Source organism: Meira miltonrushii (genome assembly GCF_003144205.1).
Source record: "Meira miltonrushii strain MCA 3882 unplaced genomic scaffold FA14scaffold_1, whole genome shotgun sequence".
Taxonomy (NCBI): domain Eukaryota; kingdom Fungi; phylum Basidiomycota; class Exobasidiomycetes; order Exobasidiales; family Brachybasidiaceae; genus Meira; species Meira miltonrushii.
The window spans coordinates 1,992,690-2,012,361 of record NW_020289943.1 but is presented as its reverse complement, the minus strand read 5'-3'; the positions used below and the strand labels follow the sequence as shown (position 1 = coordinate 2,012,361).

At 44.3% G+C, this 19,672-nt stretch overlaps 5 protein-coding genes across 5 annotated transcripts; 3 read left to right on the top strand and 2 right to left on the bottom strand.

Annotated features, from left to right (window-relative positions):
* The first annotated feature begins 50 nt into the window (after window positions 1-50).
* Window positions 51-1,146, top strand: FA14DRAFT_159423 (uncharacterized protein). Its single transcript, XM_025498204.1, has one exon. It carries the CDS (start codon window positions 259-261, stop codon window positions 970-972), a length of 714 nt encoding a protein of 237 aa, XP_025357615.1. The 5' UTR covers window positions 51-258; the 3' UTR covers window positions 973-1,146.
* Window positions 807-2,133, bottom strand: FA14DRAFT_159422 (Mgm101p-domain-containing protein). The gene has a single exon (XM_025498203.1). It carries the CDS (start codon window positions 2,081-2,083, stop codon window positions 1,133-1,135), a length of 951 nt encoding a protein of 316 aa, XP_025357614.1. The 5' UTR covers window positions 2,084-2,133; the 3' UTR covers window positions 807-1,132.
* A 155-nt stretch (window positions 2,134-2,288) lies between these two features.
* On the top strand, window positions 2,289-4,876 carry FA14DRAFT_13033 (uncharacterized protein). Its single transcript, XM_025496908.1, has one exon. It carries the CDS (start codon window positions 2,313-2,315, stop codon window positions 4,800-4,802), a length of 2,490 nt encoding a protein of 829 aa, XP_025357613.1. The 5' UTR covers window positions 2,289-2,312; the 3' UTR covers window positions 4,803-4,876.
* On the bottom strand, window positions 4,796-6,755 carry FA14DRAFT_159420 (protein serine/threonine phosphatase 2C). Its single transcript, XM_025498202.1, has one exon. The coding sequence runs from the start codon at window positions 6,570-6,572 to the stop codon at window positions 4,950-4,952; it is 1,623 nt and encodes a 540-aa protein (XP_025357612.1). The 5' UTR covers window positions 6,573-6,755; the 3' UTR covers window positions 4,796-4,949.
* A 1,067-nt stretch (window positions 6,756-7,822) lies between these two features.
* FA14DRAFT_187432 (uncharacterized protein) lies at window positions 7,823-19,657 on the top strand (the record flags this gene model as incomplete). The annotated part of the gene is made up of 2 exons (XM_025501598.1): window positions 7,823-11,963; window positions 12,033-19,657. 2 exons carry the CDS (start codon window positions 7,823-7,825, stop codon window positions 19,655-19,657), a joined length of 11,766 nt encoding a protein of 3,921 aa, XP_025357611.1.
* Between the last annotated feature and the right edge of the window lie 15 nt (window positions 19,658-19,672).

Sequence of the window (19,672 nt, the reverse complement as noted above, 5' to 3'; positions counted from 1 at the left end):
GATTATTCATAGATCCCGAGTTGGAATACAGACACATACAAATGAGAGCAATATGCATCATTCCATCTGGATTGAATTCGTGAAGGAAAACGCGGCCCTGAAGGAAGGGATCCAATGACTTTTACCCTCTTCCATCATAACGGGATCACCTGTGTTTTTGGCTTTTGACAAAATAGCGCTCTTCGAATACGCCATCCTCAAGACCATTCCACTGAACACTACCATTGACACTCTCTGTCATTCATACATCACTAGAAGATGTCATTGCGCAAATTGAGTGGGGCAGCAGCAGGTGGCTCGCGTGAGTCATATGCAACGACGAGTGTTGCACCCAATACATCCTCATCATCATCAGCAGTAGCAGGAACGGGAGGAGCAAAGAATGCATATTCTACACATTTGGCCATTCAATCAGATGCGGCAAAATATCGTGGAAAGTATAAAGAGCTCAAGAAAAAAGTACGTCAAATCGAAACGGAAAATGATCGATTACACGTAAAGACACTACGAGTAAAGAGAAACATTCAAAGGATGCGTTTGGAACGTGCAATCTTGTACGAACGTTTGGAAGCTGAATTACAGGAGAATGGGGTTGCACAAATGCCGGTCGATGAACCGATGAATGCGGTCGAAGAAACTCATCAACCTACCGTAACCACACACGCTCAAACTTCAACCCGTGACTTTGATACACCTTCGCCACCTGTTGGTGCTGCTGCCGACAGCACTCAAGCCCGTCAAGAAGGTGAGAATTCCAGTGGAGGACGAGCAAGACGCAATTTGGATTATAGTCCAAGTCCGGAAGAACAACAGATTGCACCTGAATCAAACGGAAAGGCAACAGCTAGTAATAGCTCGCCGGTTGAACAACCAGCCACACCTGCTCCTGCTGCCGTCAAACCTGAATCAGGTCGTTCTAGCATGAAGATCACACTTAAACGGCATAGCAATGCAAATAATGGAGGAAAATAAATGTCTATCTCTCAATCTTCTCATCACAGTCTCTTTCCTTCTCTTGTCAATTTAATGTAATGGTATTCATCTTTCAAGCACTTGTCTATGCATGGTACAATAATTCTTTAGACAATCTTATTGCGTGTGTTACTGCTACAGAATTCTGCGTCTTCAAATCTCATTTTGACTCTTTCCATGGATATTCGAATGGAGCTCCATCTTTACGTCTCCAAAGTTTACGTTTTTTATGTGTAGAAACATTTTCAACGAAAACTTCAACGCATTTCTTTTCCTTGAAAGAACGAATAAATCTTGGACTCCAAAGTTCATGTGCGATTCCTAAGTCTTTACAACAACGCATTAAAGCATTACTCTTTGCAGCTTCGGTCGCCGTTGCAACGCCTGAAGGATCAAAATATTCTTGTTCACCTCTTGCCGTGCTTACGAATCTGCCTAAACAGATCAATGCCCATTCTCTGCTAACCACTTTATCGCTCACGTTTGTTTCACTTCTTGGTGCTAAACCCCATCCTCCAGGACCAAAAGCACGATTCAAGATTCTTCTATATTTGATCTCAGGAAGATATAAGAGTCCGTCAGGTTTGATTTCGATATCGTCTTCATTGACTGGTTCTTCTAGTACTTGAGCCACTTTTTCTGGGAATGGGATTGTGCTCATCCCATTAAAGCTTGTTGCCCAGTCGAAAGAAGAATTTGACTTTTCTGATACATCACCATTGCTTCCGTTTCCATTCGATGATGGTTGTGTATAACGTGGAGCAGCTCGTTCTGCATCGGTTACAGGTCCTGAAGGTCCAGGACCAGAAGGACGACTAGAAATATCCGCCGGCGAAACACTATTTCCCAATTCATCATAACGTTCAGAATCTGAAGAAGAAGAAGGTTTACCTGCATCTTTTACACTTGAAGGAAGTGGATGAAGTTCTTTTGCAGACGTTGTTGCGAATTCGTTTGATTCTTTTTGTTTTTGTGCTGGTGCTGACGCCGTTTTGCTGGCTGCCCATGCTGGCTTTGTGACGTATAGTCGGGTGGAAAGTTGACCGACAGCAGTACTCCTTCTGACACACAGACGAAGACTGTTTGTTGCTGATGAAGTGAATACGATCATCTTGGTCTATAATGAATAGATGATAGGAGTGTCAGAGGATTGGATCTTCCTTCGAATGTCATCTCCTCATTACAACGCGTATGAAAGTGGAGTCGTGTCTTCTTAGCCTTGAAAGTGTATTTGTCACCTGACACAGCTTAGACATTTTTTTGGAATTTAAAGCTAAATTTTACTTAAAAGCTGCATGTATTCTTCTCACTCATCACTACCGCCGCCACATCTAAGCAAAATGGTAAGAGGTGATGAAGGAAAAGGCAAGTCCAAAGCAAGAGAGTATGCCGCTCCAATAGCAGATCCAAGATTTGCAAAATTACACTCTGATCCAAGATTCTTACGTCCGAATCGGGAAGAAGGTAAGGTTGTGCTGGATGATCGATTTAAAGGTATTTTAAAGGATGACAAGAGCGCTTTCAAGGGTCAAAGAAGACCGAAGTTGGACAAATTCGGTAGACCGGTTCGTCAAGATCAAGATCAACAAGCAGATTTGAAGAGAATTTACCGCGCTGAAGAGAATGAACAAGAAGGCTCAGACGAAGAGGATAGCAGCAGCGAAGAAGAAGATGCTAAGCCAGAAAGAGCGGTCGATTACGCACGTGGAGAAGGTCAGCTTGACAGTAGTGGAGATGAAGATGAGAGTGACGAGGAAGAGGAAAGTGATGACGACGATGATGAAGATGAAGTAGTGATTGGCTCTGCAGCTGCACGAAGGAGAGATCTTTACAGACATGGATCCGATGAAAGTGACGTTGAAGATGTCGAAGAAGGGGAAGAAAATGAAGCACAATTAGCAAAGCTAGACGCAGAAGCAGAAAAGACTATCAAGCGAGAAGCCAAAGCTGCAAAAGCAAAACCTGTATTTGCCGGAGATACCGCACGTCTCGCGGTTGTCAATATGGATTGGGATCATATCCGGGCAATTGACTTATTCAAGGTTTTCTCATCCGTCGTTTCTCCAGCTGGTGCTTCTGGTGCTGGACCATCATCTAAACGACATGGCGAACGTCAGATCGTTCCCATCCAAGGACGTTGTTTGAGCGTATACGTATACCCCTCCGAGTTTGGACGGAAACGTATGGCTAAAGAAACTATGGAGGGACCTCCTCGTGAGATCTTTGCATCTGAAGAAGGAGAAGGAAGCAGCTCTAGCAAACGCAAGAACAAGAAGAAAAAGAGCAGATCAAAAGGTGACGATAGCAGCGATGAAGAAATATTCCAGGTAGACGAAGGAGGAGATTTTGATGAAGAAGCTTTGCGGAAATATCAACTTGATCGATTACGATATCATTACGCAATCGCCACTTTCGATCGACCCGAGACGGCGCGTTTCATAATGGACGAAATTGATGGTACGGAAATGGAACATTCGGCCAACATGTTTGACCTAAGTTTCGTTCCTAAAGAAATGACATTCCCCGATTGGGAAGCGCCAAAGGATGATCCTGGAAATGAAGGTTATCGAGATTTTGCGACAGAGACATCGGATGAAGCAGGATATTCTGGAGTGAAGTTCATGACTGATGCTCTTAGACATTCAAAGGTCACTTTGACATGGGATGCGGATGATCCGCAGCGCAGCAAGGTGACACGACAAGCAGCTGAGAAATCTCTCAATGCTAATCAAATCCGCGATGAAGATTTCAAAGCGTACTTGGCCTCTGCAAGTGAAGATAGCGAGCCTGAGAAAGAAGAGGAAGAAGGAGCAGACAAAGGTGGAGAAGAAGAGAGAGAACGAATGCGTGCCCTGTTGGGCTTGAACGGTAATTCATCCGGTGGCAACGCTGGCTTTGGAAAAGCAAAATCGACAGCATTTGCTGATGCTAGAAAGCAAAAATTGCAAGAGGGACAGGGTGATATGCAAATCACATTCATGCCGGGCTTGTCCGAAGCTGCAGAAAGAAAGAAAAAGGGCATCAAAGCTGATGAAGAAGAGACAACACTGGATGCTTACAAACGTAAACAACGCGAGAAGCGTGAACGTCGCAGAAACAAGGACGGGGAAGAAGTCGGAGAAGATGCTGAACAAGAGAAGGGCGAATACGGCTTTGATGATCCATTTTTCGCCGATGATGGCGAGGTGGACTTTGATGCTGCTCTTGCAGAAGAACGAAGCGGCAAACAAGGCAAGAAGCAACAACAGCAAAACAAAAAGACTGTTGGGCTCAAAGACCCAGAAAGCGCTAGCGAAGATGATGCTGATCAATTGCAGCTTATGATCGATTCAGAAGATGAAGGTGAAAGTGGAGCCGGACATTTCTCTTTAAAAGACATCTTGAAAGCCGAACAGGCAGCGGACGGCAAAGCCAAGAAGAATCGATGGGCAAAGAAGAAAGAAAAGAAATTAGCAAAGCAAGGTGGAGAAGTTTTAACAAAAGGTAACAATGAAGTTCAACCTGGATTTGATATTGATGTTCAGGATTCTCGTTTTGCGGGCTTGTATGGCGATCATCGATTCGCTCTTGATCCCAATCACCCAAGCTTCGTCAAGACGAAGAATATGCAGAAATTAGTTGATGAGCGTCGTAAACAGGATAAGAAGCGTCAACGTAAGTCCGAAAAGTCTTCAGAGAATGCCGGCAAAGAGAATGGAGACAGTAAAAGTGCATCAAATGGAGAAAAGAAGGACGATATCTCTCACCTCGTTCAGTCTTTCAAGAAGCGTGCAGCGGAACAACCTGTCAATCATTCAGGAAAGAATAAAAAGAGCAAAAATCGTGTATGATCACATTTGCAATGATGTATGTCTAATGGATATCCAATATGTGTATAATACAAAAAAAATATAGAGTCATGAATACGAATTCTATATCGCATCTCCTGAAAGTAAAAACATATCCTTTCAGTCTCGAAGCATCACATAGCTCCAAAGTTATTGCCTGTGATCTCGGAAGATGTCCACCTTGCTCAATTTGAATCTTCGTTGCTCCGCTGTACTGTCCTCGCCTTGTGTTTTGCCCCAACCTCTCAATGGAATGCACAGCACAGTTGCATTATCGTCACTTCCAAGGGCCTCTGCATATCGAAGGACTGCTTGGGCTGCATCATGAGGATGACGAGCGTCTCTGCAAAGATCAACAACTTCTTGATCGCTTACCACACCTCCAACACCATCACTAAAAGCGATAATAAAAGAAAAATCATCACCTTTCAAAACTTGCGTGATAACTTCAGGTTCAGAAGTTACACCTGCTTTTTTGAATTTGCTATCACCAAAAGCTCTTGTATTTGCCAATGCACCCATCCATCTTGCTTCACCGAACGAATCTGTCACCAAACCTGCGCCTAATTTTCGTAACCTTTCTGCTTCACTACGATCGTCAGGATGATGATAATTCGTCAGCGGGATCGCATGTCCATCAGCAACCGGACATAAGAGCATCCTTGTATCTCCGATATGAACAGAAGTTACGCTGAGTAATTGACTTGAATACCAAGGGGTTGCAGGTTGATCTAAACTGTGCAAAAGAGCAACCGAAGCAGTTGATCCTCCAATATTCAACACTTTTGAAGATTGAATTCTACGATCCATATGTAACCAAGCAAGTGTTGCTCTTTCTGCGATCGTTAAACATTCTTTCGAAACTTCTTCTGGTGGATCGATACGTTCAACTTCAATCACCCCGGTAGGTGAATCACTTTGCATTTCTTCTTGTGCTTGTTTTTGTTGTGTTTTGATCTCTCTTGCTCTTCGTTCCATTTCTTCAGTCGAAAGTGGTGCTCCATCGGCTTCTTTTCCTCCACCTTCTGCTTCTGACTTTGGACGATGATGGGCTTGGCCGGGTCTGCTGGGTCTGATTTGTGGCAAGTAATCTTGTCTGACCCATCTCTCCATCAAGCCACCTGTAAATCTTCGGAAGTATCCGCCCAATTTGCGTGTAGAGCGGGCCGTATCAGTTACCATATTCGGCTCAACCTCTTCGAATGCTTGATGCAATTCCTCCTTAAGAAAAGTGGATATCTGTGGTCCTCCATGCCCATCAAAGCAGCCGAACCAAACCACCTGACCTGCAATTTCATCCTCTTCTGCTTCTCCACCTCCGCCAGTGCCAGCAAAAGCCGGGTCCCATCGTTTCCCAGCTTCTTGAATCACTCTACTTCTGCTCGTTTGCAAACTTTGTCGAAGTTCAAGTGGATCGATCTGTAAACAAGCAACGCTATATGTATCTTCTTGTTTTGCCCGCGAACCACGAGAAGTTGCGACGCCAAATACGCCATTCTTGCCATTCCGAAGTGGGATCCTTGCACTACCTCCACCAGCAGCATGAACACGTAAAAAGTCACGATAACCTCGAGTGAACTGTGGCTGGTAGTATGGGGAGATGTTATTGACAGTCGATGAAGATTGCATGTTGGAGCTAGTTCTTGTATTGGAAGATCGATAGTATGTCCTCTTTTGATCTTTGTGACCTATTCTTCCATCACTATTTCTGCATGTTATCAGCATACGTGATGATGATGGAATGGCGTTTGCACGCCCGTACAGAACAGACATCTTGTGCAAGATTAAAGTCGTTCTGAGCGATCAAGGGATTATCAGTATCTTGCCTTATAAAAGGCAATGATGATGATTGTAAGGATATTCGGATTGGAATGCAAGCAACACCACTTTCTCAAAATTTTCCAAACCTGATCAGGAAACTTCCCTTCTGAATGTATGCATCTGGGCTGTTTGTTAGTTTAAATGATAAAATTTCGAAATCTGGGGGGCGCTCAAAGCGGCCAGGGTCAAGTACAGTGGACGCGTTTTATATGCAGCCAAGGGTTGAAAAATATCGTTTAAGCCGGTTGCTTGTATCCGCCTTTGCTTTAAATGGCCACAGATGCTTCATGGTCTGGTTGAAGAAAGATATCTATAAGGACAATAATCTTCTCTAAAAGGTAAATGAGATTCAAATATACGGACGAGATAAACAGATAAAGGGAGAATATCGTTATACAGCTGCTTGTTCTTTCAAACAACATTATAAAACAATATAAAACAAAAGAATAAGTATTATAAAAATTTGAATTACAAAGTATGGAAATATTAGACATTTCGCAGAGCGAGAAATTTCACAGAAGGAAGATTAGTTAGATAAGTGAGAAAGAAAAAATACCGACGAATTTACGAGCCATCATAATTTTAAAAGAATGGTGGAATTCAATCGAAACTAGATATATCAAAATATTATAAAGAGACTTGTGATAGATTTTTAATATATTTATAGTATCAGAAATCAAAGAGTGGTATGTTTCGGATAATGTTCACTACGTATAGCCCTGAGAGAATCAAGATTGTCAAGACGATCAATGAGATGTCGACTAAAATGTAGGATTCATACGAAGAACAAGTCCATGATCTGCCTTGGTTGTGATGTGAATAGCGCGCTTTGAATTGCACGTGCAAATTCATCCAGAATATTGGAAGAGTGCGTACGAGCGCGTTTGGACGCTTGTTCAAGATATTCCCATCCATCTTCTAAAGGTGATTGATTGCCATCCACTACTCAGCAAAGAAAGGTGTAAGAATTGGTGATCGATACGATTACTGTCGCAACATAAGTATCGACATCCAACCGATCGAAGCGTGATCCTACCTCAACTGGATCATTTATTGACGCGTGCTCTACCTCATCATTATACCCCCACGATCACCTATCGACATATGTCAATCACATCAATCAACCAATAAAGCTTTCAGGTCAAGCTTTAGACGCCTTTGGTCTTTACGACATCTATCAATCGCAGTCACATTAGTCGAAAATGGCGTCATCAAACGATGATGCTGGTCCATCCAGCTCACAAGTCGCTTCAAGTTCGACAAGTGCAAACAAAGCCCAAGTTCCCGACCTTGAGGGAATTGCAAACAGATTAACGAGCGAAAAGAGTGATGCTCAAACAAAAGCAGCAGCTGCACAAGAATTCAAAGATATCTTAGATATGTTTCATGGAGCCAATTTTGCACAATATGCAAGACATATGTTACAAGCATCAATGAAAGCATTGGCATCTATACCTTGTTCTTTTCAGACTGATGCTCCCGAACAGAGGACACGTTTGACAATCTTGGAAACATTGCACAGGCTGCCAACACTCGATCCAGCCAAGCCAATCGCAGCTCATCTGATGAAAATGATGGTCGAGGTCGTCAGACAAGATAACGAAGAGAACGCAGTTGTAGCAATCAAGGTTATCATCGATCTACATAGGCATCTCAAAACAGAGCTAGAAGGTGAAGTACAGCCATTCTTGCAATTGGTCGGAGATCTATACAAGAATTTCAAAGTGACGGTCGCTAAATCTTTCGAAAGCGAAGCTTCACAAATGGCAGCAGGGGCAAAGCAAGAAGCAGGAGCCGGCTCAAAGACAGAGACTGAAGCACCTTCGCCTGCTGCTGATTCACAGGCTGCAAGCGTGACGGGAAGTGAGATGAATACAGGATTGGGAACATCTCAGCCAAAAACGCTACCCAAGAGTTTCTCTAGCTTCAAAGTTCTTACAGAGTGTCCAATAGCAACGGTATTCATTCTGCAAACCTACAAGAACAACGTTCCAGAATGGATACCCAAATTTCTGCCCTTGACGATCGAAGACTGTCTAACACAGCAAGCCAGACCGCAAAAAGAGGCACACGAAGCAGCCGCAGAGAAAGGAACCTTTTTCGTTGGAGTAGCACCAGGCATCAAAAATCGAGCATTGTATACAGAAATGGTTGTCGCACAAGTAAAGACGATGTCTTTTTTGGCATACGTGATCAAAGGTTCCACAGGACATATGAAACCGTATGCAACTCGAGTTCCTGATTTGGCTGTGAGATTGTTGATGGATTGCCCGCCTGAAGCATCAGCAACACGAAAAGAGCTACTTGTTGCTATTCGACACATCTTCACTACCGATCTAAGGGCAAACTTTGTTGGGCAGATCAATACTCTACTGGATCAGCGTGTCTTACTCGGTACCGGCATAACTACAAGAGAAACTTTGCGACCTTTAGCAATTAGCATGCTAGCGGACCTTGTGCATCATGTTCGCAATGAACTGACAAATGAACAGATCTACCTTACAGTCCATCGACATTGTCAAATGCTGCACGATCCAACTCTTGCGCCAGGAATCATGACGATGTGCACCAAGCTTCTTACCAACCTGGTTGAAACCATCGCTAGCAGACATCAGGATGGCGCACAGAATCTTCTTCGAATCATTTTCGATTCCCTTGTCGAGAAGCTGGGCGGCTTACCTCGATTACGCGAAGACTACGAAGCAGCACGAGCTCACAAGCGTTCTTCTGACGGTGAAAAACTTGACGCAGTCACGATTGAAAAAGGCAAAACTGTTCAAGTCAATGTAATGGTTCCTGATTTCGGCAATGAACCGTTCAAGGATGCTCGGTTCTTGTTCCGCAATATTTTGATGAGCATCAAGTCTCTTTTGGTAAAGATGAAGTCCATTGGTGCACCTGAACCGGAAAGCGAAATCATGTCAAGACTGTTCGTTGATGGTGTTCGAAGTTGGTCGCTGTACGAGCAAACGGATCAGCTACCCGACAAGGAAGGTATGGAATCGTTCACAAATATTTTTATCGATATTGAACATCAAACATTCCATGAAGTTTTCTCAACAAATATGCCCTTCCTGTTCGATCGAATGCTGACAAGCGGAATGCTATTAGGAATTCCTCAAAGCCTGTTATCGAATGAAGCAACGTCTAAACGATTTGTTGCAATCTTGCTACGCTTCTTGGTGGATCGTTTGGCTGATCTGGGCAGTGCTGACAAGAAACATGCATCTGTGAGCCTGCGTTTGTTTAAGATGGCTTTCATGGCAGTCACGATCTTCCCTGACGCCAATGAAGTGGTGTTGCAACCGCATTTGAGTCATATCATTATGACTTCGATGAAGTTTGCAAGCAGAGCAACCGAGCCGGCAAATTACTTCCTCCTATTACGTGCCCTTTTCCGCAGTATTGGTGGAGGACGATTCGAGTTACTATACAAGGACGTCTTACCGCTCTTGCCCGTTATGCTGGAGAACCTCAACCATTTCCTCAATGCAGCCGAACCATCGAGAAGAGAACTCTTTGTCGACTTGTGTCTCACTGTGCCCGTTCGACTGAGTGTCCTTCTGCCTTATCTGGGTTACTTGATGCGCCCGCTCGTTTTGGCATTACAGTCATCAACCGATCTTGTCAGTCAAGGATTGCGAACATTAGAATTGTGCATCGATAATCTTACGCAAGAGTTCCTCGATCCTATCATGGCACCATATGCATACGATATCATGTCTGCTTTGTGGAAGCATCTTCAACCTTTGCCGCATAATCATCAACATTCTCACACCACAATGCGTATCTTGGGAAAGATGGGAGGCCGTAACAGAAAATTGCTACAAGCTGCACCACATCTAGAGTACAATCCTTCGCCAAAGGAGCCTTCGATCACCATACACCTGGAGGGACGCCCACAAACACTAGCACTTTTGCCTGTCACAGATTTGGCATTGGAAAATGTTCGTAGAAGTGACGCATTCAATCGAAAGAATTCTTTTGAACTCTTGCGCCATGCTTCTACGATCTTTTTGGATTCTACATTGAACAATGATAATGCACGTGAACGTGATGGTCATTTCGAACGTGTGGTAAAGGGTTTATTTGATGCGACAAGAGTGGAAGATTTGAACGAAGAGGCAACGTCTTTCCTTAAAATGGTTGCTCGTCAAGTGATCACATTGGAAGCAAAGCGAGACAATACCTCACGTCAATTCAGTCAATTGACATTATCATTCTTTGATGGTATAGTGAGCGCTTTAGGTGGATTGGAGAACGAATTGAGCGATTTACAGGCAATCATTGAGATTGAACATGGATTCGTAGGTTCGTTCAGAGATATTTGCAATTCGGCTTCGAAACCGGAATTGTTTAGCGCTTTGATCCATTCGCTTGCAAGTAAACATTGTAATTTATGCTACGACCAATTATGGCAACGCAAGACTGGTGGCTGGATGGGAATTGACATGTTGGTCAGAAGATGCGATCTTGGTCGGATATGGATGCGTGATCATCAATTGGAGATCGTGCGTGCATTGTTATACATGCTCAAGGATATGCCAAACGAACCTCCAAGAAATATTGATCAAGTTGCAGAAACGCTCATGTTTGTTCTCAGAACGGTCAATACAATACCAGATGGCAATGCAGAAGAATCAGAAAGTGCAGAGGATAAAACCATGCAAGATCGACAGTTCTCGTTCTTGGTTGGAGTTCTCTTGTCAGAGTTGTCCAGCAGTAACTCACAAGTACGCGGAGCAGCAAGAAAGAGTTTTGAACTTTTGGCTGAATTGAAAGGGATCAATGTGACTGACATTCTAATGCCAGCCAAAGATCGTCTGCTTTCACCTATCTTCCAAAAGCCATTACGAGCCCTGCCTTTCGGTATGCAAATCGGTCACATTGATGCAATCACCTTCTGTCTGCAACTAAGACCGCCTTTGCCAGACTTCAATGAAGAGCTTTTCCGTGTTTTGACAGAGGCGCTCGCACTTGCTGAAACAGATGATCAAGCATTGATTGGAAGAACATCTACTTCGCAATACAAGAACATGGTCGCCGTTACGCAACTTCGGGTTGTTGCTATCAAGCTCTTAGCCTCTGCAATGGCATGTCCTGAATTCGATGCACTAGGTTCCAAACATGGTCAAATGCGATTGCGGATCATCTCTGTCTACTTCAAGAGCTTATATTCACGCTCAGAGGTCGTAATCGATCAAGCATACGAATGCCTGAAAGAGACACTACATGCAAACCCCAAATTGCCCAAAGACGTTCTGCAGAGCGGATTGCGACCTATTCTGATGACCCTTGCCGATCCTTCACGTTTGACGATGGCTGGTTTGGATGGATTAGCACGTGTGCTGGAATTACTTACTTCGTATTTCAAAGTTGAGATTGGTACAAAACTTCTTTCACATATGCAAGCAATTGCTACTCCAGCTATTGTCGAGCGTGCGGGTCAAGGTGCCCTAGATGGTCCATTGTATGCCGAAACACATCAACTCTTACAGCCTCGACAGTCTCGTGAAAGCGAGCCGATTGAAACATTGGCTGCAATCGTTCGTGTGTTCCATTTGTTGCCTCCGGCTGCAAATGCGTTCATGGACCCATTGGTTGCTCAAGTTGTACAGATTGAACAGATGCTCAAGCGCAGTGGTCCGACACCATTCACCAAACCTCTCGCACAATTTGTCGATAAGAATGCAAAGCAAGGAGCAGAATTGTTCTTTAATCATCTTGAAGATGCCTCGTATGTGAGATGTTTCCGTCATTTGATCGGATCAGATTTTGCGCCTAATTTGCGTCAACATATCACGTCAGAAAAGGCAGAACTTCTCTTGCCCGTTCTCAAGTCCGATGCAGATTCAACGAAATCATTGGCTGGTTTACGAATTGCAGCTGAGATGGAGAAGAAAGAAAAAGGCTGGTACAAAGAGAACAAAGACGTCATTGAAGCAATCTTGACATTGTGGCAAAGCGAAGGAATGGATGAAGACCGAGCAAAAGAAACAGGACCTCGTGAGAGCCGCAGATCTGTGGTCACGTCTGAAATCCTTTGCGAGTATATCCGTCAAGGCGGAGATATTCGTGCAGAATACTTCTTTGCATTGACAAAGGCTTTCACCTACCCTAGCTCTATCGATCAGACCGGTATCTTGCGCACAATTTATCAAGAATTGGCAATCAAAGGATCCATTTCACTCAAGCGTGACGTTATTCGCTCATTCGTAGATGTGTTTGAAGATGAGAATGCAAGTCAAATCTACAAAGCTGAATGTTTAAGGATCCTCGTAAACCCGATTCTGGTCGCCACAGCAAAACCAGGAAAGGAAGATAAAACTGGTGAAGATGGGCTAAAGACTGCAAATAAAGATGACAAGAAGAGCGAAAAGTCAACCAAAGATGGCGATGTGGACATGAAAGATGCAGACCAAAATGGCAAGCCTGCTTCTGAAGCAAAGGCTGAAGCTGAAAAGGTCGAACCTTTGTTCGACTTTGACTTATTGAATCACGTCGTTCGTCGTATTTGGAAGATCTTCTCTGCTCCCAAGCCGCCATTGCACCTTTGTTCGGACGATTTGGTCCGGGTTGAGCTATTGCACATGTCAACGATGGTTTTGGAACACTGTGCTGATCTATTGTCTGGCAATCACGCTTCGGCCAAGGGACCTGATGACAGTCCAAGAAAAGATGCAATCAAGTTCGGATGGACCAATTTGACAGCTGAAGATGTCACAGTAAAGAATTCTGCATACATCTTTATCGCTCGCTTCTTGGAATTGTTTGAAAGCCCAATCAAGATTGTGACGCAAATTTTCCTTGGCCTTTTACGTTCACAGCAACCAGAAGGTCGTGCGATGGTACGCAAGGCTTTGGATATTCTCGTTCCTGCCTTGCCAAAACGTATGCCCACTGAACCAGGCAAGATACCCGATTGGGCAAAAGCTACAAAGCGTCAATTGGTGCAAGAAGGGCATAATTTGGCACAACTATACAATATCCTTCAATTGATCATTCGTCATGCCGATCTATTTTACCCATCTCGCGAGCTCTTTCTGCCTCACATTGCTAGCAGCTTGGCTAAATTGGGTCTTTCGCAAACATCTAACCCTGAAACACGCCATTTGGCAGTAGAGGCTGTCGATGTGGTGTTCCAATGGGAAAAGAAACGAAGTGCATTCTTGAAGGAGAAAGACGAAGTAGAAGATCAAAATCCAAGTCAAACGACTACAGGACGTAAACGTGGTGAAGGTGGCGAAGAAGGCACCACGACACGCAAGAGAGCACGTATCGACAAAAGCGGTACTGCATCAGCAACTGCCTCACCTGCTGTCACTTCAGTCGCCTTCAATCCAAGTGATCATGAATACAGTACACCACTTAATGTTCGTGAAGCTGTCTTGGGCTTCTTGCTACGATTCGTTTCTTTGTCTACAGAATCAGCTTCTCGAGGCGGAACGGTGAATAAAGCATTCATTTTGCTCAAAGACGTTCTCTCTACGTCTGGATGGCAAGAGATTCCGATCAAATTGGCTATCTTCCAAAGACCCTTGACGGCAATGGAGATCAAAGAACAGACATTGGGCATCGTTACCAATTCGCTACAAACACTCAAGCTTGTTATCAAAGACAAGAGCGAAGCTTGGATCTTGGCACATCTACCACAAATCCACAAACTGATGGAAAAATCTATGCAATCTGACGAACCGGCGGTTCTGGAATCCTGCAAAGGTATTCTTGACAAAGTGTTTGAGGTATTGCCTCCTCCACCGGCACCTGTCGAATCTGCTGATAATGAAGAAGATGCTGAAGGAGAAGATGATGATCAAACCATGGCAGATCAAGCTACGGTAACCAAGCCTACGCCTGCTCAACCTGCTGATGAAGCCAGCGCTTTCCGTGCATTCGCAGAGAACATCATCACTGAAGGTTTGAAGAATTCAAGCAACGCATATGCAGCCCTTGTTACGCTAACATCTTGGTCAAAGGCAACACCAGAAGTGATCGATCAGCATTTAGCAGCCATTACAAAGGTATTGACCAAATTGACAAAAGATCACATTACTGCAACTACACCTGTTTCAATCTCTGATCCAAGTCTGAAGATGTTGATTATGGATTTGGATTTGCTCAAATCACGTATTTCTCATCTTGGTGAGCAAAGAAGATGGTTCTTGTCTGCAGTCGTTCAACTTGTGGAGCGTACGAATACGGTAGAACTTTGCAGATATCTATTATCAATGATGTCCAAATGGATCTTGGAACAAAAAGAAGCCTTCCCAACAATCAAGGAGAAAGCTGGTATTCTTATCAAGATGATGAGCTATGAAACTCGCGATGACCAATTGTTGCGCGATTATTTGGACCTTATTCATTCCATCTACATCGAACCTGCTTACTCGCGCACTGAGTTGACAGTTCGATTGGAGAATGCATTCTTACTTGGATTGCGCAATTCAGATCCCACAGTGCGACAAAAGTTCGTTGACATCTTCGATCGAACTCTGGTAAGAGGGTTACCCGGAAGGATGCAATATCTTTTGGGCACGCAAAATTGGGAATTCTTGGCGGAGCATTATTGGATCCAACAAGCATTGGACTTGCTATTGGGCTCAATCGATGGAGATCGCCCTTTGCTGGGACCACATCCTGGCATGGTTATCTCGACAAAGTTGGGAGATTTGGAATTCGCTCACACTGCTCGAGGATTAACAGTCGGTGCTTTCATCAAGGCTTTACGTGCAATGCTCTACGTCGATCCCGAAAAGACGCACTTGATCTGGATCTCATTCTTCCGCTCAGCTTGGCGTGCAATGCCGAGAAAGTTCCAAGAAGATATCGGAAGAGCATTGATCGGTATTCTTACGAGACAAAGCAATTTGCTTCAAGCTGCTCAACGTCCCAATGTCGTTCAAACGCTTTTGCAAGGTGCTTTGGTATGTCAGCCACAAGTTGAGTTGCCACCTCACGTTGTCAAGTATCTCGGTAAAACTTTCAATGCATGGTATACCTCGATGGAATTGCTGCAAAATATGCTTGCTACTCTGCCAAGAGAGGATGACTCAATCCGTGAAGCAACACAAGATGCTTTAGCTGAAACTTATGCAGAATTATCAGAGGAAGATATGTTCTACGGCTTATGGAGACGTCGAGTCGTCTTTGCAGAGAGCAATGCTGCCATTTCGTACGAACAGAATGGAATGTGGATGCAAGCGCAAGTGATGTATGAGACTGCACAAATCAAAGCACGTACGGGAGCAATCACATTTACTGATGCTGAATACAGCCTTTGGGAAGATCATTGGGTATTATGCGCGCAAAAGTTGCAACAATGGGACATCCTGACCGATTTGGCTAAATTGGAAGGCAATAACGATTTGTTGCTCGAATGTGCTTGGCGCTTGTCCGATTGGGCTTCAGAGCGTGAAATTTTGGAACAGGCTTTAGATAGTCTTTCTGCTACCTCTACACCTCGTCGACGAGTGTTTGCTGCTTATATGGCACTGTTGAAATCGCAAATGGGTCAAGACAGACCGACTGAATTTGGTCGCATCTGTGATGAAGCAATCCAACTAACTTTGCGTAAATGGCACTCACTTCCTTCGATCGTCACTCAAGCACACGTTCCATTGTTACACATCTTCCAACAATTTGTTGAATTGCAAGAAGCAAGTACAGTCTTTGGCTCATTGGCAGTCACAAATGCAACCAATTTGGATCAAAGGTCAACAGAGCTCAAGACACTCATGCAAACTTGGCGTGAAAGATTGCCCAACTTATGGGATGACATTAATGCTTGGAGTGATTTGGTTGCCTGGCGTCAACATGTGTTTGGTGCAGTAAACAAAGCCTATCTGCCTTTGGTAGGAATGCAACAACAAGCTGGTGCAAACAATAGCACAAATTCATATGCTTACCGCGGCTATCACGAAACTGCATGGATCATCAATCGATTTGCTCATGTGGCCCGTAAGCATTATTTGAACAATGTCTGCATTGACTCACTCACAAAGATCTATCAATTGCCCAACATTGAAATCCAAGAGGCGTTCCTCAAACTGCGTGAACAGGCCAAATGCCATTATCAAAATCCGAATGAACTGGGCGCGGGTTTGGAAGTGATCAACAATACAAACCTGATGTTCTTTGCTGCACCACAAAAGGCGGAATTCTTCACCTTGAAGGGTATGTTCATGGCAAGATTGGGTTTGAGTGATGAGGCAAACCGTGCCTTCGCTACAGCAATTCAAATGGATCTCAACTTGGCAAAGGCTTGGACCGAATGGGGTCGTTTCAACGATCGCATCTTCCGTGATAAGCCGACCGAAATTGTTTCTGCAAGTAGTGCTGTTAGTTGTTATCTACAAGCTGCTGGCTTGTACAAGAATAGCAAAACAAGAAAAGTTCTTATACGTGTTCTTTGGCTCTTGGGATGTGATGATTCCACTGGAGCGATTTCTCAAGCATTTGACAATTTCCGTGGTGAAAGTCCAACTTGGTATTGGATCACATACATTCCACAATTATTGCAATGTCTATCGCAAAAAGAAGCAAGATTTGCACGTAAATTATTGATCGATATCGCAAAGATTTTCCCTCAATCTCTTTATTTCCATCTACGCACCACACGTGAGGAATTGTTGGGACAAAAGCGTTCAACGATCCTTGCTGCTCAACGTGCTGCTGCTGCTCGACAACAAGCAATGCAAAAACAACAGCAATTGGCGAAAGAGCAAGCAGAAAAGAAGGCAGAGGAAGAAGGTGGTGAGAAGGAGAAATCTGCCGATAAGCCAGAGGCGAATGGTGAGGATGGAGCGGAGCAGAATGGAGAAGCAGACGGTGAAAAGAAGGAAAGCGATATAGCGGAGAAGAAGGCCGATGATGCTCAAGGTGACACTGAGATGAAAGAAGCTGGAACTGATGCTACAATCAAAGAGGAGAAGAAGGCTGAAGATGAAAAGGACAAAGATGGATCTTCTGCTGAGAAAGACGTCAATGGAGATGCAGAGGAAGCAAAGGAAGGTGCCGATGATTCCAAAGAAGGTGCATCAGCAGAGCAAACTGAAAATGCAGCTTCTACCACCGCATCTGCGCCCAGCAACACAACTGCGGCGTCTGCTCAAAGTGTCCCAAGTCAACCAGCCGCTTCTGCCCCAGCGAATGCATCTTCTCAATCACAGCCAGCTGTCACATCTGCTCCAGCGCCGTCAACGACTACGCCTACTCCAGCTCCTCAACAAGCTCAAGCTGGTCAGCAGCAGAATGGTGGAACACCTTCTGCAACAGGACAAGGTGCTCGTCAACCATGGGAATATGTCGATGATATTTTGAATATTCTCAAGACGGCTTTCCCCTTGTTGGCTTTGACGATGGAGAACATGGCAGAACAAATTCAACAAAGATTCAAGCCTACCAATGATGAAGACATTTATCGATTGACAAATGCTTTGCTCAATGATGCCTTGCAACAGTACATTCAACGTGCTACTATGTTGAACGATAATGGTCAATTGCCTCAATTGAGTGTAGCAAATGTTGCAAGATTCGCAGACAATTTGCCCACGGGATCACTCAAATCATCCTTTGAAGAAGACTTTGTCAAGAGCAAGCCCACATTGCGCGAATACTTGCACAAATTGCAACGCTGGCGCGATCGATATGAAGGCTTGTTGGACAGACGTCCTGCTCGTCAACATCTTGAGCACTGCTCTCACTACTTGGTCGAATTCCAACACCAAAGATTCGATGAAGTTGAAGTTCCAGGTCAATATCTCAAGCTGGAGGATAACAATGCAGACTTTGTCAAGATTGCTCGCTTCCATCCCACCTTTGATGTGGTTCGATCGGCGGGTATGTGTACCCGTCGTTTGACTATGCTATCGAACAAGGGATCGTCACATTCGTTCTCCGTCCAATTGCCTTCAGGACGCTATTGCAGACGTGAAGAGAGAATCTTCATTCTCTTGCGTCTTTTGAACCGTATCTTGGAGCGTCGGGTGGAGACACGCAAGCGTGGTTTAGCATTCTCATCGCCTGCAACTGTTCCACTTTCGCCGCAATTGCGTTTGATTGAGACGAATGCAAGCATTGTCAGCTTGCAAGATATCTATGAGCGTTATTGTCAAGAAGTTGGACGTGGAAAGGAAGATGCTATTATTTCTTGGGTCGAGAAGATGCGTTCTACATGGGCATCTACTGGCGGTCGTGGTGGTATGGTAGAGTTATCCAATTTGCGAATGGACTTGTTGGACGAGATCAGCACAAAGATGATTCCCGAAACGGTCTTGACCAGCTTCTTGACCAGATCGATGAAGACACCCGCAGATCTTTGGGTATTGCGTAAGCACTTCACTCTTCAAATGGCAGGCAACATGTTTTTGACATATGTTTTGTTCGTAAGCGCAAGATTACCAAACAGAATTCACATTTCTCGTTCGACTGGTGGTGTTACAATGTCAGACGTCGTTCCTACTTTCCATCCTACCTCACCGCAATTCAAATCTCCTGACCCAACTCCATTCCGCCTCACGCCAAACATTCAACACTTTATTGGACCGATTGGTATTGAAGGTATTTTGACTTCAGCATTAGTTGCTATTGGAAGATGTTTATCTGAGCCGGAACGTCAATTGGAAGAATACTTGAGCATCTTTGTTCGAGATGAAATCCAATGGTGGTTACAATCCGTTCATCGTCAACAAGAACAACAAAAGCAACAAGCCCAAGCTCAAGCACAAGCTCAGGCAAAGGCACAAGCTCAAAGCGGATCATCTGCTGCCAACTTGGCTGCTGCTGCCGCAGGAACGGCTGCCGCTACTGCCGCTCAACAACAACAGCCCAATGTGCCATTAGAAGCACCGCGGGAAATTGTTATGCAAAATATACTTGAAGTTGTTAAACGTGCAAGGTTGATGTCATGCAAACATGAGATGGACAAAGCTCAACCATCTACAATGCCAGTCAGTCAAACGGTGATCGATTTGATCAATTCAAGCTCTTCACCATCAAAATTGGCTCTACAAGATGTTTCTTGGATGCCATTCTTATGATCTGCGCAAATTTAC